This window comes from Heterodontus francisci, chromosome 6 (genome assembly GCF_036365525.1).
Source record: "Heterodontus francisci isolate sHetFra1 chromosome 6, sHetFra1.hap1, whole genome shotgun sequence".
Classification (NCBI taxonomy): Eukaryota; Metazoa; Chordata; class Chondrichthyes; order Heterodontiformes; family Heterodontidae; genus Heterodontus; species Heterodontus francisci.
The window spans coordinates 10,663,535-10,691,070 of NC_090376.1; the positions used below are offsets into that span (position 1 = coordinate 10,663,535).

The window sequence follows — 27,536 nt, forward strand, 5'->3', positions numbered from 1 at the left end:
AGCGCCTAGAGGTGGTCAGTGGTTTGTGAAGCAGCGCCTGGAGTGGCTATAAAGACCAATTCTAGAGTGACAGACTCCTCCACAGGTGCTGCAGATAAAATTGGTTGTTGGGGCTGTTACACAGTTGGCTCTCTCCTTGCACTTCTGTCTTTTTTCCTACCAGCTGCTAAGTCTCTTCAACTCGCCACTCTTTAGCCCCGCCTTTATGGCTGTCTGCCAGCTCTGGTGATCACTGGCAACTGACTCCCACGACTTGTGGTCAAAGTACCACTGCAGAGACTTAAAGGCAAAATCTAGACTGACGCTCCCAATGTAGTACTGAGGGAGTGTTGCACTGTTGAAGGTGCCGTTTTTTTTGGATGAGATGATAAACTGAAGATATTAGGAGGGATGACCAAAAGCTTGGTTGAAGAGCTCGGCCTTAAGGAAGGTGGAGAGGTTTAGGGAGAGAATGTCAAAGTGTTGGATCTGGACAGCTGAAGGCATTGCCACAAGTGTTATTGTGAAAGAAGAGCTATTATTATAAAATAGTTTAGCCATCAACTCAATGTGAGCAACTTCATGATAAGGTAGCCTTCCTGGTGTGTGCCGAGTTAACTAATCGCGGCTGACACATAAGAAATGGGTACATGAGGAGGCCATTCAGTCCCTCCAGACTGTTCTGCCATTCAATTAGATCATGACTGATCTCGATCTTAACTGCATCTATCTGCCTTTGTTCCATACCCCTTCATACGATTTCCTAACAAAAATCTAACAACCTCACTCTTGAAGTTTTTAACTTGACCCACAGCCTCAACGGTTTTTTGGGAGATTGAGTCCCAGATTTTCACTGCCGTTTGTGTGAAGAAGTGCTTTCTGACATCACTCCTAGCTCCAACTTTAACACTTTGCTCTGGGGCTTACACCTAGCTTTGTGTATATATTTAAAGAGGGATAATGCTTGCATTGGAGGCAGTTCCGAGAAAGTTCACTAGGTTGATTCCTGGGATGAAGGGGTTGTCTTAGGAGGAAAGGCAGGGCAGGTTGGGCCTATACTCATTGCCCATTTAAGTCAGCGATGAGGAGGGATTTCTTTTCTCAGAAGGCAGTGAATCGTTGGAATTCTCTACCCCAGAGAACTGTGGAAGTTAGGCTGAGCTAGGCAGAGTTTTGAACTATAGGGGAATCAAAAGTTGTGAGGCAAGTGGAGTTGAGGCCAAGATCAATTCAGCCATGATCTTATTGAATAGCAGAGCAGGCTCGAGGGGCTGAATAGCCTACTCCTGCTCCTATTTCTTCTATACTTCTGTTTAGAAAATAGTTTCTCGCTTTATTCTCCTTTAATTATCTTAAACACCTCAATTAGATCAACCCTACATCTTCTATAGTCGAGGAAATACAAGTTTAGTGTAAGGTGGGACAGTCGTTGGGTGCTACAATTGGCAATTAGCATCTTTGGACGACGAAGGGGGAAGAAAATCAGATGGAGTTCCCACTAGTGACCATTTTCCAGTGACCCGCTTGTAAAATAAAATCGGGCGTGTGGATCAAGATGAGAACAACGACAACATTTTTCATTTATATAGCATCTTTGATGTCATAAAACGTTCCAAGGTGTTTCACAGGAACCTTAATAGATAAAATTTGACGAGGAGCCACATAATTAGATATTAGGGCAGGTGACCAAATACTTGGTCAAAGACATCAGTTTTAAGGAGCCTCTTAAGGATGGATAGAGAGGTAGAGAAGATCGGATGTGAAGGCTTTTATGGCCAAGTTACACTCAGTGTCTGGGAATACATGTGAAGAGACCAGACGCCCACCAATGCCTTGCGGAACTACAACCTAACAGAATTCAGGAGAGGAGTGGAGAAGGCTGAGGAAAGTGAGCTGCTCAGATTATGAAATCTGCTCAAGTGCCTCAGAATGTTGTATAATGTTAAAGGTGCTATGTTGTCATTAACTCATACCAGGCAAGTGGAGAAAACCAATTCACTGAATCAGTTACTGCTCATTTCCAAAGAATTACTTGTCCTTTGAGCACCACTTCACCACATTAGACCAGTTTTAATCCTCAGGGAATTTTTTTGATGTTTACTACTGTGGAATTGTTTTTCTAATGAATTCCCATTTGGAAAGCATTAGGCATGTGTGCTCTATTGCTAATTATTACGACCAGGTGAGAAAGGTGCCTAGGGGTCCCTTTTAGCCTTCACCTGGTCTTATTGGAACAGGGTTTATGCTTCTGAACACACTGGGCTGGATTTTACGTCGGGCAGACGGCATCAGGCCACCGACGTAAAAGTCTGTGGTGAACCCGCTTCCGCCTAGCCTGGGGACCCTTCCCGAATTTTACCTGTTCCTGGGCTTTAATTGTCCTGAGACGGGACTTCAACCCACTTGAGGGAGGAAGTCTTGCTTCATTGAACTGCCGGCCAATCATCGGACCGGCAGCTCTTAACCCCAGCAGTGCCATCGGGAGTGGTGGTCACTGCTGGGACTGCAACCCGGCTGAGGACATGGAGCCAGGAGTGCAGGTAAGTTTGGGTTGCCTCACCGGGGGTAATTGTTCAGGCCCTGACGAAGCAATCGTGGTCGTTTGGGGGGGGGAAGGGGGCGTCTTGGGTCCTGAGGATGGTTGGGGAAGCGGGGCCCGGCCCTCAATCCTGTGTCCGATTGTCAGGTCCCCTCCCCGGGGTGCTGAGAGGCCTCCAGCCTTCACCAGGTGGCCTTTTCTGGCTCCAGGATGCCCGCTTTCCACGGGTAAAATCCCTGTGGCGGCAGGCAAGGCCCTTAAGTGGCCATTAATTGACAACTTAAAGCCCTTGATTGGTGCCGGGCGGGCAGCCCATTCTTCGCCCCCCCCACCACCCATGTAAAGTGGGGCGGAGGCGGAAGTGGGTCGGGAAGGCCTCCTGGGGCCTCCCGCTCCATTTTATGTCACCTCCCCACCACCATCCGGCTCGCTGGGATGGTGTAAAATTCCAGCCACTGTGTTTTCAGCTCCCCCTTGGTGAATCCTTGTTCACCACTTTCCAATTATAAGGCAAAGAAATGAGCATAAACAGGCTTTCTTAGGTTTAAAGAAGAAAAGTGAAATTCATTAAAATTTAAAAACTTAAACTCCAATTCAGTTAACGCCTACATACATACAACGCGCGTATGCTAGCATGCACATGTGATACACACATGCATATAGGAACAGAAAAGAGCAGAAGAAAAATAGAGAGGTTTGAGGCCTAATCAGAAGAGTTTCTTGTTACGGTGCTTCGAGCTCACTGTAGTCCTTCTTTTCATTGGGGCCCAGTATTCTTCTTAAACCTTGTTTACTGTAGGAGACTTTTCTCTCTTGGGGTTCATGTGTCTTCAATTGGTCTTCAGTTCCATTGGGAAGAAATGGGAGCAGATAGGAGAGAGGTGTGCTCAGTCCTGGAGCAAAGAGCTTTCTGAGTTTTAAAACTCTGTGGCTAGTTCAAATTCAAAAAGCTCCAACCGCCAGTTAGTCATGAGACTAAACTGGTCTGACCAGGTCAACTGTGTATTGGGGAAGCAGGGACTGGGTACTTTGTTCCAACACTGTCTGCTGGCATGCATAAAAGATCTTTCTGGCGAAGGGTCTGGCAATTCCTTCCTCTTTTCTTCCCAGCAACATTTTTAAGTTTTTAGTGTTCATGTGGCAAAATAATGCGTGCCTCATTCTTGGCAGGTGGGGGCCTGCATGACACTAATAATTAACTAAATAGATCATTTCTTGAGTGCAATGCTTATTTGCTTTTTCTTTCTCTTCATGTTATTCAGGGCACTCTGAGCTGTCTGTCTTTAGCCAATGCTTTACCCAAAATACTTTATTCTGCAAATATAGAAACATTACCACTTATTCCCGATGTCCTTTGAGGTGATTCTGTGCCCACAACGATTGTTCATTATCTTCCTATTCCCCATCTTTCCTGTGGTACAAGTAATCAGCTGTCAAAAAATGTCAACAAGGTAGGTTTTATTAGCTGGTATTTGGGATGAGACGTTAAACCAAGGCCCCTGTTTGCCCTCAGGTTGGTGTAAAAGACCCTATGGCTATATTTTAAAGAGCAGGGGAGTTTCTCCCTGGTGTTCTGGCCAATCTTTAAAATAATGGCCATAGAATGTCTTACGCCCACCTGAGGGCAAACAGGGGCCTTGGTTTAACATCTCACCCAAAATGCTAGCTAATAAAACCAACTTTGCTGACATTTTTTGACAGCTGATTACTTGTCACTCAACCGACATCACTAAAACAGATTATCTAGTCATTATCACATTGCTGTTTGTGGGAGCTTGCTGTGCACAAATTGACTGCTGCGTTTCCTACATTACAACAAGAAGTTGCATTTTTGTAGCACCTTAATGAAATAAAACATCTCAAGACACTTCACCAGAGTGACATAAAGCAAAATATGACGCCAAGCAACACAAGGCGATATTGGAGCAGATGACCAAAAGCTTGGTTAAAGAAGTAGGTTTTAAAGGAGCGTATTAGAGGAGAAAATGAGGCAGAGTGTTTTCGGGAGGGAATTCCAGTGCTTAGGGCCGAGGCAGCTGAAGGCACAGTCACCAATGATGGAACTGATTAAAATCGGAGATGCACAAGAGACCAGAATTAGATAAGCGCAGATATCAGAGATTACCGAGATAAGGAGGGACAAGGCCATGGAGGGATTTGAACACAAGTGACTGCAACAGTGATGGAACTTTAAGAAGTATTTCATTGGCTGTAAAGTTAAATTATCCCATTAAAGAAATCAACATATCAAAACCAACCATGTTCCCCTCCTATAACAGTCTGGCATTGGGTGGAAACAGGAAAAACAGGATTTTTGTTAGCTACGCCTGGCCAATAAGAAAAAGATTCAATGTCCTCAGTTCGCCCTCCAGGAGATCAACTTGGAATCCTTTGCAAAATATTCTGAGCAATAGGACACTGACAACTGGGAAGCTACCCTACTCGGTGAGCACAGCGTGGCTTCAAAATTGTGAAAGAAAACATCCTGAAACAATCAACTGACAGTACAAAGGAATTTTCATATCATAGCAGTTAACTGGTATTTGCAGGACCTAATCATTAGAACAAGTGATTAGAACATCCTGCTGTACATGCCAATGCCATTTGTAGACTCCAGCATATCCTCTGTGAACTGATTGGCACTGACTTCCATATTTGATCATACTGACGAGTGATTCAAACGTAAGAAGGAAGACTTCCTTTCCTATACTTCTTTCACCACCTCAGGACATCCCAAAACCCTTTACAGCCAAAGTACTTGAAGTACAGTCACTGTTGTAATGTGGGAAGTGAGGCAGTCAATTTGCACACAGAAAGCTCCCACAAACAGAAGTGATAACAGCACATAATCCATTCTTAATGATGTTAGTTGAAAGATAAATATTGGCCAAGACACTGGTAGAATTCTCATGTTCTTCTTCCAAATAGTGCCATGTGATCACCCGACAGGGCAGGCGAGGGGTTCAGTTTAATATTGCATCTGAAAGACAGCACCTCCGACAATGCAGCACTTCATCGGTACTGCACTGGAGTGGCAGCCTGGATTTTGTACTCAGGTCTCCGGAGTGGGGCTTGAACCCACAATCTCTGACTCAGGTTAGAGTCCTATCCACTGAAACACAGAAGCATGATCTCACCTGGGAATATCTAAAATGGACTGGCAGCTTCAGTACTGGTCATACTGCCTGCTGAGGCTACCTCCTTCATTACTGCCATTAACCATTTTTCATGTTCTGCATGGAATCCCCGCATTTGATTCCTCATTTAAAACGACAGAGCTATATCCAGATACGCAAGTCTTCCCCCATCATGGTTGCAACAATCTTACTTTAATGATTGCAACAAGCGATTAGCTAGCAGCACAAAATACAAATGCAAGGAAACATTATTTGACTTTTCTTTTATTTCTTCATTAATCACAGTTTAAATAAGGCATTAAACCTTTACAGTGCTGAACACACAGGAACTTCACAGAAGGGTAAAAATTACAGTTGGTGACGTTATCATGTGAATGCTTTAACAGGCAGTTTCAGATTACTCTTACACCTAGTTTGATGCAAATGCCAGCCAGTTTTAAATAAATGGGTCAATCGGCCTCCATTAAAACAATGGAGAGCAATTGGATATGAGTAGAATATGTCCATATATCATCACATGGCTCACAGGAACTTCTAATCTGGTCATCGTGTAAAGGTGTTGTCTTCAGTATTTAGCTGTCCCTGAATTCTAAATAGGACTGATGTCTTGGTGCAGCAGGTATTCCCCTGACTCAACCCAAGTTCTCCATGTCACCGGAACAGAGGAATTGCTAGATGAACAAAAAGGCTAGGGGCTATGTAGTTTTCCTTCTAACATCCTGGTAGTCAACAAAACAAATGATTGACAGAGATCATCAACAACTCCACAATTAGTCTAACAGACTCCGACACAAGACAAAGAAAACCCGCAGCGAAGAGCTTTGGAAAATGTAGGTCCGAAGACACTTTGTTCCTCCCAGCACGCTACACTCACCACTTGTCAAGTTACCAGGAAAAATCATTGAAACTAATTACATTCAATTCAAAATCAACTGGAATTTCCAGGTGTTCTTTTCCCAGAATGACCGCCATAACTTTGGCAGCAACCTGTGTGTGAGCCGTGGCTCAACAGTAGCATTCTCACCTCAGCGGCGGCACAGTGGCGCAGTGGTTAGCACCGCAGCCTCACAGCTCCAGCGACCCGGGTTCGATTCTGGGTACTGCCTGTGTGGAGTTTGCAAGTTCTCCCTGTGTCTGTGTGGGTTTTCTCCGGGTGCTCCGGTTTCCTCCCACAAGCCAAAAGACTTGCAGGTTGGTAGGTAAATTGGCCATTATAAATTGCCCCTAGTATAGGTAGGTGGCAGGGAAATATAGGGACAGGTGGGGATGTGGTAGGAATATGGGATTAGTGTAGGATTAGTATAAATGGGTGGTTGATGGTCGGCACAGACTCGGTGGGCCGAAGGGCCTGTTTCAGTGCTGTATCTCTAAACTAAACTAAAGTGCAAAAAAAAGTGACTTTGAATCTATGCTTCCCAAAGTCTTTCAACCCCAGAGGATTTTCCTTTGGACATGGGTTCAAGTCCCACTCCAGTGATTCAACCACAAATCTAGGCCGACACTCCCAGAACCGTGCAGCACTCCCTCAGTACTGTTAGAGGTGCCATCTTTTGGATGAGACATTAAACCAAGGCCCCGTCTGCTTCTCAGGTGGGCAGAAAAGATGCTGCGACATTAACTCAAAAGTAGAGCAGGGAGGTTCTCCCCAGTGTCCTGCCCAATATTTATCCCTCAACCAATATCACTAAAAGAAAAACCAGATGATCTAGTCATTCGTCACACTTCTGTTTGTGGGAGCTTGCTGTGTGCAAATTGACTGCCGTGTTTCCTACATTACAACAGTAACTACATTTCTAGAACTACTTCATTGGGTTTTTGAAGCGCATTGGGATATCTTATGGTCATGAAAGATGCTATAGAATCATAGAATGATTATAACAAAGAAGGAGGCTATTCGACCCATTGTGTCCGTGCCAGCTCTCTGCAAGAGCAACTCACCTAGTCCCACTCCTCTGCCTTTTTCCCATAGCCATGTGTATGTGTATACATCCCCAAGTTCTTTCTCTCTTACTCTTTTCAGTCTTGGTGGCTTTCTGTTCTCTGTGTCTTCTCCCTTCAGTTATGTTTAACAATTGTAATAATGATACCCCACAGACAAGTCCTGTCAAGGGAGGTCTCAAGTCAGGAGATCGGTAAAGTTGTCATAAAAGGAACTCATATTGTCACTTGTTTAAATATGTATATTATACATTAAAATACTTATTTGAAACATAGAAATAATCACTCAAGCTAAACACCAATCTACTCAATAAACCAGTTCTCACCTTGTTTAATAGTCATGCTGATGTTAGCAAGCACATTACCAATCTTCTTGTACATGGTGTGACATGAGCACATTCACATTATCAATTCTGACTACTTCCAGATTACACTTAGCACCCTGACTTGGGAAGGGGACTGTTAAGATTTTTGCTAGTCAAGGATATTAAGGGTTACAAAACCAAGGTGAATAGATGGAAGCGAGATGCAGGTCAGCCATGATCTAACTGAATGGCCTCTTCCTGTTCCTATGAGAGGCATTAGCTTGTGTATAATTCAGCAAAGATTGAAGACTTTCAAACTACTCAGTTTATATTCCCAGTAGACCATCACAAACTAGAAAACAATTTTCAACAGATTTTTAAAATATAAGATCATAGAATGATACACCAAAGGAGGCCATTTGACCCATAACGCCTGTGCTGGCTCTTTGAAAGAGCTATCCAATTCGCCCCACTCCCTTACTCTTTCCCCATAGCCCTGTATTTATTTTTCCTTCATGTATTTATCCATTTCCCTTTGAAAGTTATTATTGAATCTGCTTCCACCATAACACCTGATCTCCCATGTCATTAATCATGGGTAGTCTTGAGTCTGGGGCAGAGTTGTGATCTTAAGGTGCTAAGATGGATCTATATTTAACCTGGCTCCTACATTTAAGACCATTGTTCTCACACCCACTATGTGGGGAAAGTGATCATGGGGCAGTGATCTAAAGAGACACAGTCTGAAGTCAATTAAGGAGCAATTGCTGAGGGAAGCTTCAGTCTATTGGCAGCTACTTGCAAGCTTCTAGTCCTCGAGGAGAGGCCAGGTTATCAAGGTCAGAAAAACCAGCTGGAAATGACTGGCTTTCTTTATAAAAACCTTTCGGGTTGTGATGGCCGTGAGATATGAGTTAGATTATATAAACCGTTTATTCTCCTCATTTCACTTCATTTAAACATTGACAAAGAAAAAAAAAGTCCATTGCCTAGGCTTTTACATGATGTATGAATATCTCATTAACCTTTTGCCTTTGTGCCAGACAACATCCCGAAATTATGGCAATTATAACGAAGAATGCTACGATCATTAATATTAGCATTAAAAGACTCCACGTTGTCCAGTCTTGTGTGATCTCTTTGCAGAGGCTGGGCTGAGCGTTGAACAAGTGTGTTTGTGAGTATCCATCTTTAGTTGGGTAATGGCACAACACTGACCACTTATCCAGGATGTTGACCTGGGCCAGCCACCTGACCCAGGTGGATCGGCAGCAGTTGAATGGGTTGCCAGAGAGCAGCAAGGTCCGCAGGGTCCCGTTCAACATCTCCATGGACATCTCCTGCAGGGCATCAAACCTATTGTTGCGCAGGTCCATGTTTTCTAAAGACAAATTCTTGTTGGCAATGGGAAGCTCAGTCAACTGGTTCTCAGACAGGTCCAGTGTTCTGAGATTGGAAAAGTGTGATAGGTTCACGCTTAATGAAAGAAGCCCATTGCCTTCCAAAGATAAATAGATCAAGGGGGCTTCCAGGCCTGACAGGCCCTCAGGATGGATGTGTATCCCAGGATTCATAGAAAGGTCCAACTCCGCAAGGGGTGTTTGATGAAATGCGTGAGGAGGCAAATACTTAATGTTGTTGTTATGCAGATATAAATACCTAAGTGTATTGATTCTAGAGAAAAGCATGCACTCGCCTAAGTGGTCCTCATGCCTGTGAATGCCCCGACAAACATTGATATTGTTGTTCTGAAGGCTAAGAATTCTTATTCTGTAGAGACCCCTGAAGATATTAGAAGGCAAATTCTGTAGGTAGTTGTCTTGAAGATACAGATATTCAAGAAAGTTGAGGCTGTTCCTTGCCACTGAAAGGTTTAGCAATGCATTGGAACTCAGGTCAAGTTCCACCAGCGAGTTCAACATATTCATCTCACCAATTACAAAACTGTGGAGGCAGTTCTTGCTCAGGTTGAGGAACCTCAGCGAATTCATACTTCGGAAGAAATCCCACGGGATGGAGGTTATCTCATTGTAGCTCAGATCCAAATACACCAGTTCAGACAAGTGCACTGGCAAAGAGGCCTTATTTACATTAGTTTGGAAATTCTGATTCGAGCTCCCTTCCAAAAGGGAGGAAGGCAGGGAAAATCCTTGGATTGAATTCCGCGACAGATCAAGGTGCCTGAGGTGATTCTTCTTGGGGAAAACCGGAAAATAGAGCAAATTATTATCGCTGAGATCCAACCACTGCAGATCGTACTCATCTTCTGAATCAGCCATCAGGAAGTGCTCAATACTGTTCATGCTTAAGTTCAAGACTTGGAGTTGCTTGAGGTCGAAGTCAGTGATGCAGGATATGGAGTTCATGGCAAGATCGAGCACAGACAGATTGGAAAGTGATTGAAATGCCCCCGACTCTATCTCGATGATGATGTTGTGCTGCAGGTTTACGTGCGTCAAAGAGGGAGAACCTTGGAATGTGCGGTCTGAGAGCTTTGTGATGCTGTTCCTAGCCAAGGATAGCTCCTCAAGCAAGGGTGCCTCTTCTAGAAAACCCTCAACAACACCAGTGTACAAACTGTTGCCTGACAACTCTAGCCTTTTCACATATGGTAGCCTGCCAAGCCCATATTTGCTCAGATCCAAGAGGTTGTTTGCAAGGTTAAGCACCTCCAGGCGGGACAGACTGGCAAAGGCCCCTGGTTGGATGAACTCCAGGTGATTGGACTGTAAATCCAGGTGCTGGATGGAGCTATAGAGTGTCAAATTCTCCACTGTCAGCTTCTTAATGTGATTAACAGATAAATCCAGTTTCCATATGTCAAGGGGGAGACCCTTGGGGATTATGTTAAGGCCTCTGTTCTGGCATAATGCTTCTGCCTCGATCTAAAAAAGGGGGAAGAGGAGAAACAAGACAAATTTGTATTGTACACAATTTGCGAATCCGAACAATGCCAGAAATACCTAGGCTAGCTCTTCCCCTTCCCTCTCCTCTACTGTCCTTTGTGACTGCCGTCTACTCGTTTTTAAAACCCAAGTTTGGTGTCACTCGATCAATACTCTCCCATTCTCCCTCACCCTGCTGATATCCCAACTTGTTCTTTTGCCTGAGTTTCTCTGCTTTATTTGTAAAGGAAAAGGATCTTTGGCGCTGATGGATTTGCAAACGTGGATCCACTAACAATATCATCGGCCAGATTAAATATCAGTTTTCTTAAACAGATGCTGTTTCTAAGGGGCTGAAATCTCTAATACTAGGCTTAAAGTCTGTTTTAGGTAAAACGAGGCTTAGGTCAGTCTCAACTCAATTTCTAATTTAGTGTTTTATAGTTTCTGATGGACCTACAACAAGGTTTGTGATGGCCAGTTGGGGGCAGGGGTGGGCTGAGGGTGCAGTTGGAGAGGAATTTTCCAAAGTATTTTTTCCCCTCTCTGTTTTTGCCTCTCTCAAAATGTGCCAACTGGTCCTTTCCTGCCCAATTATTTATGCCCATATGAAAGTGTCTGTAGTTTGTCACTAATTGACACTGGGTTGTCAGGCTCACTCAAAGACCACAGGATGTCTGCTAAAATGTAGTGGGGTGGGGGGGGGGGGTGGGGTGTGGTGGGGTGAAAAAAAGAATTGTAATGGGACAGTAGGGAGGATCCCCCTTTCTGAGGTCGAGGCAAAGGAATCGTGTAACCCAACGATCACAATTTCTAATCCCAAAAGATGAGTTTGAATTCTTTTTTTTAAAAATTCTTTCATGGGATGTGGGCATCGCCGGCAAGGCCAGCATTTGTTGCCCATCCCTAATTACCCTTGACAACGGACTGGGTTGCTAGGCCATTTCAGTGGGCAGTTAAGAGTCAATCAATCACATTGCTGTGGGTCTAGTGTCATAAGGATGACAGATTTCCTTCCCTAAAGGAAATTAGCAAACCAGATGGGTTTTTACAACAATTGATGATGGTTTCATGAAACCATGATTGAGACGAGTCTTCAATTCCAGATTTTTATTAATTAATTGAATTTAAATTCCACCAGGTGTCGTGGTGGGATTTGAACCCATATCACTAGGGCATTAGCCTGGGCCTCTGGATTTCTAGTCCAGTGACATTACCACTACGCCACCACTTCCCCGATTTAGTTGTCAAAGCCCAACTGGGGACTTTTACATCCACCTCACAGGCAGGCAGGAGCATCAGTTTTTCACTCCCATCCCAAAGATGGCACCTTCAACAGTGCAGCACCCCTTCAGTATTGCGTTGGAGCATCACCCTAGATTTTGTGCCCAAGTCTCTGGAGTGGGACTGGAACCCAGAACCTTCCGATTCACAGGTGAGAGAGTGTTACGCACTGAGACACAGTTGACACATACACACTTTGATGGTGCTGCTTGAGGGACGTATGTTGTCAAGAAGAACTCCCCTGCTGTTCTTCATAAAGCAAGGGGTGCCATAGAATCTTTTACAACCACTGAGCAGGCAGAAAGAGCATCTGTTTAACACCACCATCCAAAAGACAGCACCTCCTCCAAAACAGCACTCCTTCGGTACTGCACTAGAGTGTCAGCCCGGATTGCGCGCTCAAGGTGCTGAGGTGGGATTTGAACCCATGAATTTCTGGCTCAGAGGTGAGTGCTACGACAAAACTATGGCGCATTTTTTTTTTTACCACCAGCACTACTGAGGCTTATTGTACCTCCAATGTCAGCGCATGTAGGGCACCATGCAAGGTAAATGGGACACCAAATCACCATGCTTCAATAAACTCTCAACTAAGGTTTGTGTCAGCCATGGCTCAGTTGGTGGCACTCTTGCCTCTGAGTCAAAGTTCTGGGTTCAAGCCCCACTCTAGGGCTTGAGCACAAAAATCAAGGCCAACACTCCAGTGCCGTACTGAAGGAGTGCTGCACTGTCTGAGGTGCTGTCCCTTGGATGAGATGTTAAACAGAGGCCCGGTCTGCCTTCTCAGGTGAACATAAAAGATCCCATGGCACTATTTTGAAGAAGAGCAGGGGAGTTCTCTTCTATGCCCCTGGCTAATATTTATCCCTCAATCAATATCACAAAAACATATTATCTGGTCATTATCACATTGTTGTTTGTGGGAGCTTTCTGTGAGCAAATTGGCTGCCTTGTTTCCTACATTACAATAGTGACTACACTTCAAAAGCTGTAAAGTGCTTTGAGATATCCGGTGGTCATGAAAGGTTCTATAAAACTGCAAGTGTTTTCTTTAACAGGTAAGCAGATGACAACAGCCAGCTATCGGCTCCAGCTACGCCCACCCATTTCAACCAGTTGATCTTAGGCCATAAATGCCTTGTGAGTGAAAGTGTTTTGACCTGGACTTTCCCCATGTGGTCAGGTCCTGTTCTATCAGACCCCTTTTGCAAGATTGTTATGAACACTGGACTTTGTAGTGTGGTTATGTTTTAAAAACTGTGATCTTTAATGTAGTGTAAAATGGACATTTGGAGGAGACATATGATCTCATACAAAATCTGCCCAGAGACAAGCCAGGGGTCTTGGTTATCATTAAAATAAGGAACCAAGATCAAAGACCCTTTTGAAAACAGGGGACAAGGTTGTAACACCTAAAAGATAATGGGTTTCACTCTCCCAGATCTCCAATTGTAAACAGGGAGCCAGAGGCTCTCAAATGCAGATTTGAGTTGCAGCTTTTTATACCTGTAAACAAAAGAAGGCCCAGGTGGTTTTGCTATGACCAGACTTATAGTCTCTGAGAATTGTCAAAGAAAATTGACTATTGACTTTTGATCTGGATAAATTCGACAAGCTGTCCTAGGTCTGGGAGCTGAAATGAAGAAACTAAGATCAGCAGTCAGCTGCACAACACAAGGAGAGACACACAGAGACAAAGTGAGCTGTCTCTGAGAAATCTGCTGCTCTCAGATCACCGATACAGTAAACGGGCTGCTAAGACTTGAACCCAGTTCGATGACTCAAGGTTTGTGGAGAAGACCAATGGGGTCATCAAAGATTGCCTTATTAACGGACATCCTGTCGAATGTGCTCAGAAAAAGTGAGCAAAGAGGATGTTGGCTTTAAGGGCATGGGTAGATACAACCCAATGCAACTGGGAGGAGTTGGAGACTTTTAACTGCAAGAATACATTTTCACTGAGAACACCAACGTATAATTGTGATGTGTGTTAATAAGTGTGTTAATAAGTTATTGGGAAATATTTTTCTCTGTAATTTAGGGTATTAACTGCCTGTTAAGTACTGTTCAGTTAATGTTGAATTTTAGTGAAATTATTATAGTAAAAGTCTTTTAAAATGTGTGATTCGTTAATTGGTCATATCTCTTTTATTTTAAAAAAGTTAACGGTCTTTACTGAGGTCGTAACAAGACGAAATAACAACAGCAGCAACATCAAGGGTTGAGACACAACACAAGCCACTTGCTGGGGAGTTGTGATAACAGCTGGAAGCCCAGGGGATGTCACCTGACAGGTAGCGGGCATCCCGCGATTGAGCAGCTTCACTTAATGGTGGGGTCTCTTCAGGAGGTTCTTGGGTAGATTTATCTCCCTCCAAAAGGCACCCAGTGTAGCAAAGTGACTTACATGAAACTAAAGAGTGGACACAATTAGTAAATCTGGATCATCAGCATCTGCTTCTGACATTTAAAAAAAAGACTCTCCAAAATATCGCTGCTAAAACGAAGCTTGAAAAAAAAAGACTTGCATTTCTATAGTGCCTTTATTAACCACCTCAGAACCAAACTCCTCTCTTTTTTTTTGTTGTGTGCAACTTAAAGTGTGCGGAACCTTTAATTTTTTTTTGCATGGCCAAGGATATGCAGTAACTCAAAGGAGCCAACTTGTGCTCAGCCTGCACTGGAACCTTTGGGTTGCTGCACCTTCGGACAGCTTAGAGGAACCATTGGACAGAATGTCCCAAAGCACTCACATTTATATTGTGCCTTAAAATGTAATAAAACATCCCAAGATGCTTTAAGAGAGAGTTATAGAACAAAACCTGGCACTGAGCCACATAAGGAGATATTAGGGCAGATGACCAAAGGGTTGGTCAAAGAGGCAAGTTTTTAAAAGGAGGAAAGAGGTAAAAGAGTTGGAGAGATAATTGCAGAGTTAAATGAATTTGCAGCCAGTTCAGCATTTTTGGAATGTTGTCACTGTTGTAATATAGGAAACACAGCAGCCAACATTTGCACAGCAAGATCCCACAAATAGCAATGTGATAATGGCCAGATAATCGTTTTTTTGTTGGTCGGGGCTAAGGATTGGCGCAGGACACCAGGGAGAACTAAACTGCGTGCACCCCCCACCACCATCCCGACTCCCGCCCAATCCCAGTCTTCTTCAAAATATCACATTCACCAGAACGTTGGCACTATTCTGAAGAGCAGGGGAATTCTCCCTGGTGTCCTGTTCAATCTTTATCCCTTAGCCTAAAACCAGTTAACTAGTCATTATCACACTGCTGTTTATGGGAGCTTGCTGTGTGCAAATTGGCTGCCTCATCGCTGACATTACAACAGTGACTACACTTCAACTAATGTATTTCATTGGATTTAAAATGTTTTGGGATTGTCCAGAGGTGGTGAAAGACATTGTATAAAAGCAAGTCTTTCTTTTCTATGTGAAACTGATCCAGGAGTGCAGAGTGACCCAGCTTCAAAGGAAACAACATCCTGTTTCAATTCAGTGGGCTCACTGGAATGAAATGACATTGTATTATGCTCCCAGGTATTCCCCACTGTTACTCAATGCTGTTCTCCTGTATTGTGCATTACTTCCTCACAAAACTCTCAATTACACAAACTGCATTATTTCACATTAAGCTGCGTCATCTTTGTACTGGGCTTCATGTTTTTTTTGTTTATTCATTCATAGGATGTGGGCGTCGCTGGCCAGGCCAGCATTTATCGCCCATTCCTAATTGCCCTTAAGAAGGTGGTGGTGAGCTGCAGTCCATGTGGGGTAGTTACACCCACAGTGCTGTTAGGAAGGGAGTTCCAGGATTTTGACCCAGCAACAGTGAAGGAACGGCGATATAGTTCCAAGTCAGGATGGTGTGTGACTTGGAGAGGAACTTGCAGGTGGTGGTGTTCCCATGCATTTGCTGCCCTTGTCCTTCTAGGTGGTAGAGGTCACGGGTTTGGAAGCTGCTGTCGAATGAGACTCGGTGACTTGCTGCAGTGCATCTTGTAGATGGTACACACTGCTGCCACTGTGCATTGGGGGTGGAGGGAGTGAATGTATGTGGATGGGGTGCCAATCAAGCGGGCTGCTTTGTCCTGGATGGTGGTGAGCTTCTGGAGTGTTGTTGGAGCTGCACTCATCCAGGCAAGTGGAGAGTATTCCATCACACTCCTGACTTGTGTCTTGTAGATGGTGGACAGGCTTTGGGGAATCAGGAGGTGAGTTACTCGCCTCAGGATTCCAAGCCTCTGACCTGCTCTTGCAGCCATGGTATTTATATGGCTACTCCAGTTCAGTTTCTGGTCAATGGTAGCCCCTAGGATGTTGATAGTGGGGGATTCAGTGATGGTAATGCCATTGAATGACAAGGGAAGATGGTTAGATTTTCTCTTGTTGAAGATCGTCATTGCCTGGCACTTGTGTGGTGCAAATGTTACTTGCCACTTATCAGCCCAAGCCTGGATATTGTCCAGATCTTGCTGCATTTCCACACGGACTGCTTCAGTATCTGAGGAATCACGAATGCTGCTGAACATTGTGCAATCATCAGCAAACATCCCCACTTCTGACCTTATGATTGAAGGAGGGTTATTGATGAAGCAGCTGAAGATGGTTGGGTCTAGGACACTACCCTGAGGAACTCTTGCAGTGATGTCCTGGAGCTGAGATAATTGACCTCCAACAGCCACAACCATCTTCCTTTGTGCTAGGTATGACACCAACCAGCAGAGAGTTTTCCCCCTAATTCCCATTGACTTTAGTTTTGCTAGGGCTCCTTGATGCCATACTCAGTCAAATGCTGCCTTGATGTCAAGGGCAGTCACTCTCACCTCACCTCTGGAGTTCAGCTCTTTTGTCCATGTTTGAACCAAGGCTGTAATGAGATCAGGAGCTGAGTGGTCCTGGCGGAACCCAAACTGAGCGTCACTGAGCAGGTTATTGCTAAGCAAGTGCCACTTGATGGCACTGTTGATGACACCTTCCATCACTTTACTGATGATTGAGAGCAGGCTGAGGGGACAGTAATTGGCCGGGTTGGACTTGTACACAAAAAGCAGGACAGGACATACCTGGGCAATTTTCCACATTGTAGGGTAGATGCCAGTGTTGTAGCTATACTGGAACAGCTTGGCTAGGGGTGCGGCAAGTTCTGGAGCAGGTCTTCAGTACTATTGCCGGAATATTGTCAGGGCCCATAGCCTTTGCAGTATTCATTGCCTTTAGTTGTTTCTTGATATCACACGGAGTGAATCGAATTGGCTGAAGTCCCCAGCATCACAGATGCCAGACATCAGGAGGAGGCCGAGATGGATCCTCAACTCGGCACTTCTGGCTGAAGATTGTTGCAAATGTTTCAGCCTTATCTTTCGCACTGACGTGCTAGGCTCCCCCAACATTGAGGATGGGGATATTTGTGGAGCCACCTCCTCCAGTTGATTGTTTAGTTGTCCACCACCATTCACGACTGGATGTGGCAGGACTGCAGAGCTTCGATCTGATCCGTTGGTTATGGGATCGCTGAGCTCTGTCTATCACATGCTGCTTACGCAGTTTGGCACGCAGACTGTCCAGTGTTGTAGCTTCACCACGTTGACACCTCATTTTGAGGTATGCCTGGTGCTGCTCCTGGCATGCCCTCCTGTACTCTTCATTGAACCAGGGTTGGTCTCCTGGCTTGATGGTAATGGTAGAGTGGGGGATATGCTGGGCCATGAGGTTACAGATTGTGGTTGAGTACAATTCTGCTGCTGCTGATGGCCCACAGCATCTCATTGATGCTCAGTTTTGCATTGCTGGATCCCATTTAGCACATTGGTAGTGCCGCACAACCGATGGAGGGTATCCTTAGTGTGAAGGTGGGACTTCATCTCCACAAGGAATGTGCGGTGGTCACTCCTACCAATACTGTCATGGACAGATGCATCTGTGGCAGGCAGATTGGTGAGGACAAGGTCAAGTATGTTTTTCCCTCTTGTTGGTTCCCTCACCACCTGCTGCATACCCAGTCTAGCAGCAATGTCCTTTAGTGGTGCCACTGAGCCACTCTTGGCGATGGACATTGAAGTCCCCACCCAGAGTACATTCTGTGCCCTTGCCACCCTCAGTGCTTCCTCCAAGTGCTGTTCAACATGGAGGAGTACTGACTCGTCAGCTGAGGGAGGGCAGTAGGTGGTAATCAGCAGGAGATTTCCTTGTCCATCTTTGACCTAATGCCATGAGACTTCATGGGGTCCGGAGTCGAAGTTGAGGACTCCCAGGGCAACTCCATCCCAACTGTATACCACTGTGCTGCCACCTCTGCTGGATCTGTCCTGCCGGTGGGACAGGAGATACCCAGGGATAGTGATGGCAGTGTCTGGGACATTGTCTGTAAGGTATGATTCTGGGAGTATGACTATGTCAGACTGTTGCTCGACTAGTCTGTGGGACAGCTCTCCCAACTTTGGCAGAAGCCCCCAGATGTTAGTAAGGAGGACATTGCAGGGTCGACAGTGTTGGGTTTGCCCTTGTCGTTTCCGGTGCCTACCCCGATACCAGGTGGTCCGTCTGGTTTCATTCTTTATTGACTTCATAGTGGTTAGATGCAACTGAGTGGCTTGCTAGGCCATTTCAGAGGGCATGTAAGAGTTAATCACATTGCTGTGGGTCTGGAGTCACATGTAGGCCAGACCAGGTAAGGACAGCAGATTTCCTTCCCTAAAGGACATTAATGAACCAGATGGGTTTTTACAACAATTGACAATGGTTTCATGGCCATCATTAGACTAGCTTTTTTAATTCCAGATTTACTAATTGAATTCAAATTCCACCTTCTGCTGTGGTGCGATTTGAACCCATGTCCCCAGAGCAATACCCTGGATCTCTGTGTTACTAGTCCAGTGACAATACCGCTACGCCACCACCTCCCCGCTACATAAAAGTGGCCAGTGTCAGCCCAAGAATGGAACACTCGTAGTTGTTGGCTACAATGCCAATTTACAATAGAAGGCACAGCTCTCAACCTGCTTCCTTATTAGTTCTCTCAGACTCTTCCGAAGATGTTACATAGAATGTACAGCACAGGAAGAGGCCATTCAGCCCAACAGGTCCATGCCAGTGCTTACGCGCTTGCACAACTCTTCGCCCATCTAACCTCATCAACATTACCTTCTATTCCTTTATCCCTCATGTGTTTATCTAGCTTCCCTTTAAAGCCATCTATGCTATTCACCTCAACTACTCTTTGTGGTAGTGAGTTCCACATTCTAAACACTCGGAGGAACAGGAGAAGGCCATTCAGCCACTCCCACCTGTTCTGCCATTCAATGAGATCATGACTGATTTGCATCTTATCTCCAACCTCCTGCCTTGACTCCATATCCTTTTACATGTCAAGAAAAGCACGGGAGTTGCTCCCCGGTGTCCTGGCCAATAGGTAAAAACAGATTATCTGATCATTACCTTATGGATTTGTGGAGTCTTGCTGTGCACAATTCAACTGCCCCATCCTCCACATTACAATGACCACGCTTCAAAAGTACTTCATTGGCTGTAAAGCTGTAGGACACCCTGAGATGGTGAAAGGTGCTATATAAATGCAGGTTTCCCACTCTGTGTCCTATTACACAGCCCTGCTGTCTCTGCTACATTGTCGCAGTGGTACACTAGTTGGCAAGCATCACTTTTGGTACTTACTGTCCTGCAAGGGGAGATGTTTGGTCGGAAAGTTGCTGCCGCACTGTGCACAGCTACCAGAAGGAGAAGGAAATGTTCCATAGTTTCTGCAGGGAACACCAGGTAGAAGAAAAAAACATTTAGTAACAGAAATTCAGTGACACAGCTGTAGTAAAATCAGTTACAATTGTAATATAAATGCGACCACAATTTATATATTACTGTAATGTAAAGAGAAAGCTGGAATGTTTACACTGCTATAATATAAATACCGAACAGCTGAGAGATGTAGAAATACAGATACAATATATAATTAAAAGCACTATATCATTAAATATCACTAAAAGCAGATTACATTAAATTATAGCCATCAGGAAAGACTGAACAGGCTGAGGCTTTTTCTCTAGAAAAGGCGGCTGAGGGGGGTGAGCTGATAGATGTCTTTAAAATTATGAACAAGTTTGAAAGTGCAGATGCAGAGATGGTTCCACTTGTGGAGGGAAGACCATATATAGTGGTCATTAATAAATTCAATAAGCAATTCAAGAGAAATTTCTTTCCCCAGAGAGTGGTTATAATCTGGAACACAATACCACAAAGAGTAGTTGAGGCAAATAGCATAGATTAATTTAAGGGGAAGCTGGATAAGTACATGAGGGAGAAAGGAATAGAGGTTAGATTGATAGGGTGAGATGAAGTAGGTGGGAGGAAGCTTGTGTGGAGCACAACACTGGTACAGAACAGTTGGGCAGAATGGCCTGCTTCTGTACTGTAAACAACACTAACGTAAACAGTGCTATAATATATCAGAAATGCTCATTATATAGATATCTATACCATAATCAACACTGCAATATATACAGACCTATAATGCATAATGAATGCTGCACCATAACCAACACTTTAAACAATCAGCATTATAATGTATAAATATCACTTAAATTCCTAAACAGCACTCAACGGTGCTTTAATTTGAACAGTGGCACTATAGTGTAAACATCAATATAGTAACAGCTATAACTCTTTAATTGAATTCATGTGATGTGGGTGCCATGGCAAGACTAACATTTATTTCCCATCCCTAATTGCCCTGGAGATGGTGGTGGTGAACCGCCTTTTCAAACTGCTGCTGTCCCGTGTGGGTAGGTACACCCACAGTGCTGTTAGGGAGGGAGTTCCAGGTTTGCGACCCAGCAACAGTGAAGGAACGGTGATATAGTTCCAAGGCAGCATGGTGTGTGACTGGGAGCGGAACTTGCAGAGGACAGTGTTCCCACGCATCTGCTGCCCTTGCCCTTCTAGACAGTAGAGGTTATGGGTTTGGAAGGTTGGGAGTGCTGTTACATAAACAGTACTAAAGTAGAAATATTAATTATTCTTTTTTGCAATAATGCCACAGTGCTCGAATAGTGAGATGATGCAATGTTGACAGACTATGGGCTGGATTTTGTGTGGCCCACGAGGCAGGATTGGAGTCGGGGTGGAGTGCAGAGCCATAGAAAGATTATGGCAGAAAAGGAGGGCATTCAGTCCATTGTGTCTGTGCCAGCATGGAGTATCACAATGGGTGGTGGGGGATGGCAGGGCAGAGGGACCATTGCTACCCCATTGCCAAGTGATCTTCCTGGGGGTGGGATAGGCCAATGATGGCCTTCCCACCCAGAGGTCAATTTGAGGCCCTTAAGTGGCCTGGGGGTTGTGGGGGGAAGGGGTAGCGGGGGCTGCTTTGTAACATGAGGTGACCTCCCTGCAGGCTTGGGGGAGGGGGGCTGATGGGGTCCCTCCTCCATGGGCAATTTGTGGCCCACGGAGGACCTCCACCCTAATTCAGCTCCTGGGACCACCCCCCACCCCCCCCCCCCCCGGACTGCAAGACCACGCCCCAACCCCACCTCGCCGGGGCTTTCCAGACTGGCCCTTGGGACACTGTTTCACCTACCTGTTCTCCGGGGTTCTAGCACTGAGCCTGGGTCCGAGCCCTCTGCAATACCAGCAGCGGCCACCGCTCCCAGTGGTGCTTCCGATACTGCTGAGCTGCCGGCCCTCTGATTGGGCAGGAGTTCAGAGGCGGGATCGCCGTCTTTAAAGGGACAAGGAAACCACCTCCTGAAACTTTGATGTATAAAGACCAGGGATCACTCCGGGAGGGTGCGAAAAGGCAGAAGCAGGGTTTCCTCCATGTTTTCAGCTTGGTGCCAGGATGCCCGCCTCCAGCATAAAATTCAGCCCTATAATATGCTGACAACACCTATACCCACATCAGAAACAGTAATACAGTGGTTAGGTCACTGGACAGGTAATCCAGACGCCGGGATTAATAATCCAGAGACACTGGTTTAAATCCCACCATGGCAGCTCAGGAACTTAAATTCAATTAAATAAATCTGGAATAAAATGCTACTTTAAGTAATGGTGACTATGAAACTACTGGATTGTCATAAAAACCCACCTGGCTCACTAACATCCTTTAGGGAAGAAAATCTCTTGTCCTTACCTGGTCTGGCCTACATGTGATTCTTAACTCAATATTCCAGGGTATAGAATCTTCAGGTGTGACAGGGGAGGGGGTAAAAGAGGAGGTGGCATTGCACTGTTGATCAAGGAGTCAATTACTGCAGTAAGGAGGGATGATATATTAGAAGGTTCCTCAAATGAGGCCATAAACAAAAAAGGGGCAATCACTTGGCTGGGAGTGTACTACAGACCTCCAAACAGTCAGGGAGAGACAGATGAGCAGATATGTAGACAAATCCCAGAGAGGTGTAAAAATAATAGGGTAATAATAGTAGGGGATTTCAACTTCCCCAATATCAACTGGGGTAGTCTTAGTGCAAAAGGCTTAAAAGGGGCAGAATTCTTAAAATGCATACAGGAGAGCTTTTTGAGCCAGTACATAGAAAGTCCAACAAGAGAAGGGGCAGTACAGGACCTAATCCTAGAGAATGAAGCCAGACAAGTGGTAGAAGTGTCAGTGAGGCAGCATTTCGGGGATAGTGACCATAACTCTAAGATTTAAGGTAGTTATGGAAAAGGACAAAGATGGACTGGAAATAAAGGTACTGAATTGGGGGAAGGCCGATTTCAATATGATAAAACAGGATCTGGCCAAAGAGGAAAGTCTACATAAGACCAGTGGGAGTCAAAGAGGAAATAGTGAGAGTTCAGAGCCAATATGTACCCGTTAAAGGTGAAGAGTAGGACCAACAAATCCAGCAAACCCTGGATGTCAAGGGATATAGAGGAATGGTTAAGGAAAAATAAAGGAGGCTTATGGCAGATTCAGAACGCTGAAAACAGCGGAGGCCCTAGAGGAGTATAGAAAGTGTAGGGGGTACTTAAAAAAGTAATTAGGAGAGCGAAGAGGGGACATGAAAAAACACCGGTGGGCAAGATAAAGGAAAATCCTAAGGCGTTTTATAAGTATATTAAGGGCAAGAGGATGACCAGGGAAAGAGTAGGGCCCACTAGGGACCAAAATGGCAATCTGTGTGTGGAGCCGGAGGACATAGGTGAGGTTCTAAATGATTACTTTGCATCCGTGCTCACTATGGAGAATGACAATGTAGGTGTAGAGATCAGGGAGGGGGATTGTGATATACTTGAACATATTAGCATTGAAAGGGAGAAAGTATTAGCTGTTTTAATGGGCTTAAAAGTGTATAAATCCCCAGGCCCAGATGAGATGCATCCCAGGCTGTTATGTGAGGCAGGGGAGGAAATAGCAGGGGCTCTGACACAAATTTTCAAATCCTCTCTGGCCACAGGAGAGGTACCAGAGGACTGGAGGACAGTGAATGTGATACCATTATTTAAGAAGGGTAGCAGGGATAAACCAGGTAATTACAGACTGGTGAGTCTAACATCAATGGTTGGGAAACAAATGGAAAAAATTCTGAGGGACAGGATTAATCGTCACTTGGAGAGGCAGGGATTAATCAAGGATAGTTAGCATGGCTTTGTCAGAGGGAGATCATGTCTAACTAACTTGATTGAATTTTTCAAGGAGGTGACTAGATGTGTAGATGAGGGTAAAGCAGTTGATGTAGTCTACATGGACTTCAGTAAGGCTTTTGATAAGGTTCTGTATGGGAGATTGGTTAAGAAGGTAAGAGCCCATGGGATCCAGGGAAATTTGGCAAATTGGATCCAAAATTGGCTTAGTGGCAGGAGGTAGAAGGTGATGGTCAAGGGCTGTTTTTGTGAGTGGAAGCCTATGACCAGTGATGTATTACAGGGATCGGTGCTGGGACCCTTGCTGTTTGTAGTGTGCATTAATGATTTAGACGTGAATGTAGGAGGTATGATCAATAAGTTCACAGATGACACGAAAATTGTTGGTGTCGTAAATAGTGAGGAGGAAAGCCTTAGATTCCAAGATGATATAGATGGGCTGGTAAGATGGGTGGAGCAGTGGCAAATGGAATTTAATCCTGAGAAGTGTGAGGTGATGCATTTTGGGGGGACTAACAAGGCAAGGGAATACACAATGGATGGTAGGACCCTAGGAAGTACAGAGGGTCAGAGGGACCTTGGTGTACTTGTTCATAGATCACTGAAGGCAGCAGCACAGGTAGATAAGGTGGTTAGGAAGGCATATGGGATACTTGCCTTTATTAGCTGAGGCATAGAATATAAGTGCAGGGAGGTTATGATGGAGCTGTATAAAATGCTAGTTAGGCCACAGCTGAAGTACTGTGCACAGTTCTGGTCACCACACTATAGGAAGGATGTGATTGCTCTGTAGAGGGTGCAGAGATGATTCACCAGGATGTTGCCTGGGCTGCAGCATTTCAGCTATGAAGAGAGACTGAAAAGGCTAGGGTTGTTTTCCTTAGAGCAGAGAAGGCTGAAGGGGGACATGATTGAGGTGTACAAAATTATGAGGGGCATTGATAGGTTAGATAGGAAGCAACTTTTTCACTTAGCAGAGGGATCAATAACTAGGGGGTATAGATTTAAGGTAGGGGACAGGAGATTTCGAGCGGATTTGAGGAAAAATGTTTTCACCCAGAGGGTGGTTGGAATCTGGAACACACTGCCTGAAGAGGTGGTAAAGGCAGGAACTATCACAACATTTAAGAAGTATTTAGATGAGCGTTTGAAACGCCATAGCATACAAGACTACGGGCCAAGTGCTGGAAAATGGGATTAGAATAGTTAGTTGCTTGATGGCCGGCACAGACACGATGGGCCGAAAGGCCTGTTTCTGTGCTGTATAACTCTAAGACTCTAACTGTCCTCTGAAATGTCCTAGCAAGCCTTTCAACTGTCTGCCTACCAGCATCTTCTCAAGGGCAAATTAGGGATGGACAATAAATGCTGGTCTTGCTAGCGATGCCCCATGACATGAATGAATAAAAAAAATACATAAGTAGCAACAGAGTAGAAAAAGTGATATCACCAGGACTACAATATAAAGTGATAGTTTTAAACTTCAGTTTATACTGTGATACAATAGAAACAACTATGGAACATTATAAATCTTATAAACCAGCACTGTAACATAAACAGTAATATAATGTAACCATCACTATATTATAAACAGCAACAATATGAAAAGACACAATAACAGTGCTACAATATAAAAGATATGTTATGGAATACAAAGAGCTTAACTATACAACAAACCTGCTGTAATATCAATGCTATACTCTAAATATGTGAACAGTGCAATAATGTAAACAGTATTTTATTATAACTAACACCATATACATAAGTAGCACAATAATAGTGCAATAATCAAACCCATAAATATAGAACCATAGAAAAGTTACAGTACAGGAGGCCATTCAGCCCATCGTGTCTGCGCCGGCTAAAAATAAAACCAGCCGCCCAATCTAATCCCACCTTCCAGCACCTGGTCCGTAGTCTTCCAGGTTACAGCACTTCAGGTGTATTATATGTGTATTATAAACTGAAATAATGAACAGCATAGCATAAAAACAGTGCATAATATATGCAATTATTAAGAGCACCATAAACAGCACAATGATCTAAACTATTTATAATACAAATACTACAGTATAGACAGCAAAAATGTAAAGTTTCTATAATATAAACGACCCTATAATATACTATAACAGCACTAGATCAGCAAAGTAGCATAGAATCTAATTGTATGTATGCTGACAACACCTAGCTCACCTCATCTCCACTGTCTCTAAATTGTCAGACTGCTGGTCTGATATTCAGTACTGGATGAGCAGAAATCCCCTCCAATTAGATATTGAAAACAGAAGCCATTGTCTTCAGTACCTTCTACAAACCCCCTAGCTACCAACTCCATTCCTCTCCCTGGCAACTGTCTGAGGCTCAACCAGACTGTTTGCAACCTCGGCGTCATATTTGACCCCGAGATGAGCTTCCACTCATGTGCCATCACTAAGATTGCCTATGTTTACCCCAGTAACATTGCCCGACGCTGCCCCTGCCTCAGCTTATCTGCTGCCAGAACCCACATCCTTGTCTTTGTTACCTCGAGATTGACTATTCGAACAGATCCCTAGCTGGCCTCTCATGTTCAACCATCTGTAAACATGGGGTCATCCAAAACTAGTTGCTCATGTCCTAACTCACAAAACTCCTTCACCCATGACCTCATGGGCTTACTGACCGACATTGGCGTCCAGTTAAGCAATGCCTCTATTTTAAATACCACATCCTCATTTTTGAATCCCTCTATGGTCTCACCCCCTCGCCATCTCTAATCTCCTCTAGCCTCACAACCGTCAGATCTCTGCGGATTTATATTCTGGCCTTTTGAACATCCCCAATTTTAATTGCTCCTCCATTGGTGGCTGTGCCTTCAGCTGCCTGGGCCCCAGGCTCTGGAATTCCCTCCCTAAACCCCTCCACCTCTCTCTCTTCCTTTTAGATTCTTTCTTTGACCAAGCTTTTGGCCATGTGCCCCCAATATATTTTTATGTGGCTTGCTGTCTAATTTTGCTTTAATAACACTCCTGTGAAATGCCTTGACATGGTTTATTACATTAAAGGCACTATAGAAATGCAAGTTGTTGTAAAATATAAACATCACTAATATAAATAGCACAAGATGAATAAAACTATTATATAAAGTGTGCAATGATATAAGAAGCACCGTAGCATAAACAGCCATTCGAACAGTCTATAATATAAACAGCTCTATCATATGAACAGTACCATAGTGTAAACAGTGTATAACATAAATAATTCTGGAAGCAATGCTGTAATGAAGTGTAGTGTAATATAAGCACTGTAGCCATTTAAGTGGAGCAACAATATTGTGCCCAGCAACATCAATAAATACTCTGGAAGTGGATTGTTCTGCTTACTGGTCAGACTGATAGTACATTTCCTTGATTTTCCCTGGTATAGCCAGTTGTTTCCCTGCAAAAACAGGGTGAGTTAGGAATAGGGAGAGAGTGGGCCACTTGTACCTGATCTGGGAATGCTCAAAGCTGACACTAATGTGGATGTGAAAGTTGAAAAGTGTTACTTTTCTAAAGTATTGTTTCTCCTTGGAACAGAGAAGGTTAAGGGGAGATTTAAGAAGTGTTCAACATTTTGAGTAGTTTTGACAGAGTAAATAAGGAGGAACTATTTCCAATGGCAGAACAGTCAGTAACCAGAGAACACAGATTTAAGGGGATGAGCTGAAGAACCAGAGGGGATATGAAGAGCATTTTTTTAAAAACACAGCGAGTTGTTGTGATCTGGAATACACTAGCTGAAAGGATGGTGGAAACAGATTCAGTGCTAACTTTCAAAAGAGAATTGGATAAAAACTTGGAGGGAATATTTGCAGGGCTATGAGAAAAGAGTAGG

At 44.3% G+C, this 27,536-nt stretch overlaps 1 protein-coding gene across 1 annotated transcript in view; it reads right to left on the bottom strand.

Annotated features, from left to right (window-relative positions):
- Window positions 1-5,915: 5,915 nt before the first annotated feature.
- lrrc32 (leucine rich repeat containing 32) overlaps window positions 5,916-27,536 on the bottom strand; it is a 36,393-nt gene continuing 14,772 nt past the window's right edge. Inside the window, exons 2-3 of the mRNA XM_068033102.1 lie at window positions 19,752-19,837; window positions 5,916-10,783 (exon numbers count right to left, since the gene is read on the bottom strand). Coding sequence (XP_067889203.1) covers window positions 8,888-10,783; window positions 19,752-19,832 — 1,977 coding nt within the window. The 5' untranslated portion in view covers window positions 19,833-19,837 and the 3' untranslated portion in view covers window positions 5,916-8,887. The remainder of the gene's footprint in view (window positions 10,784-19,751; window positions 19,838-27,536) is intronic.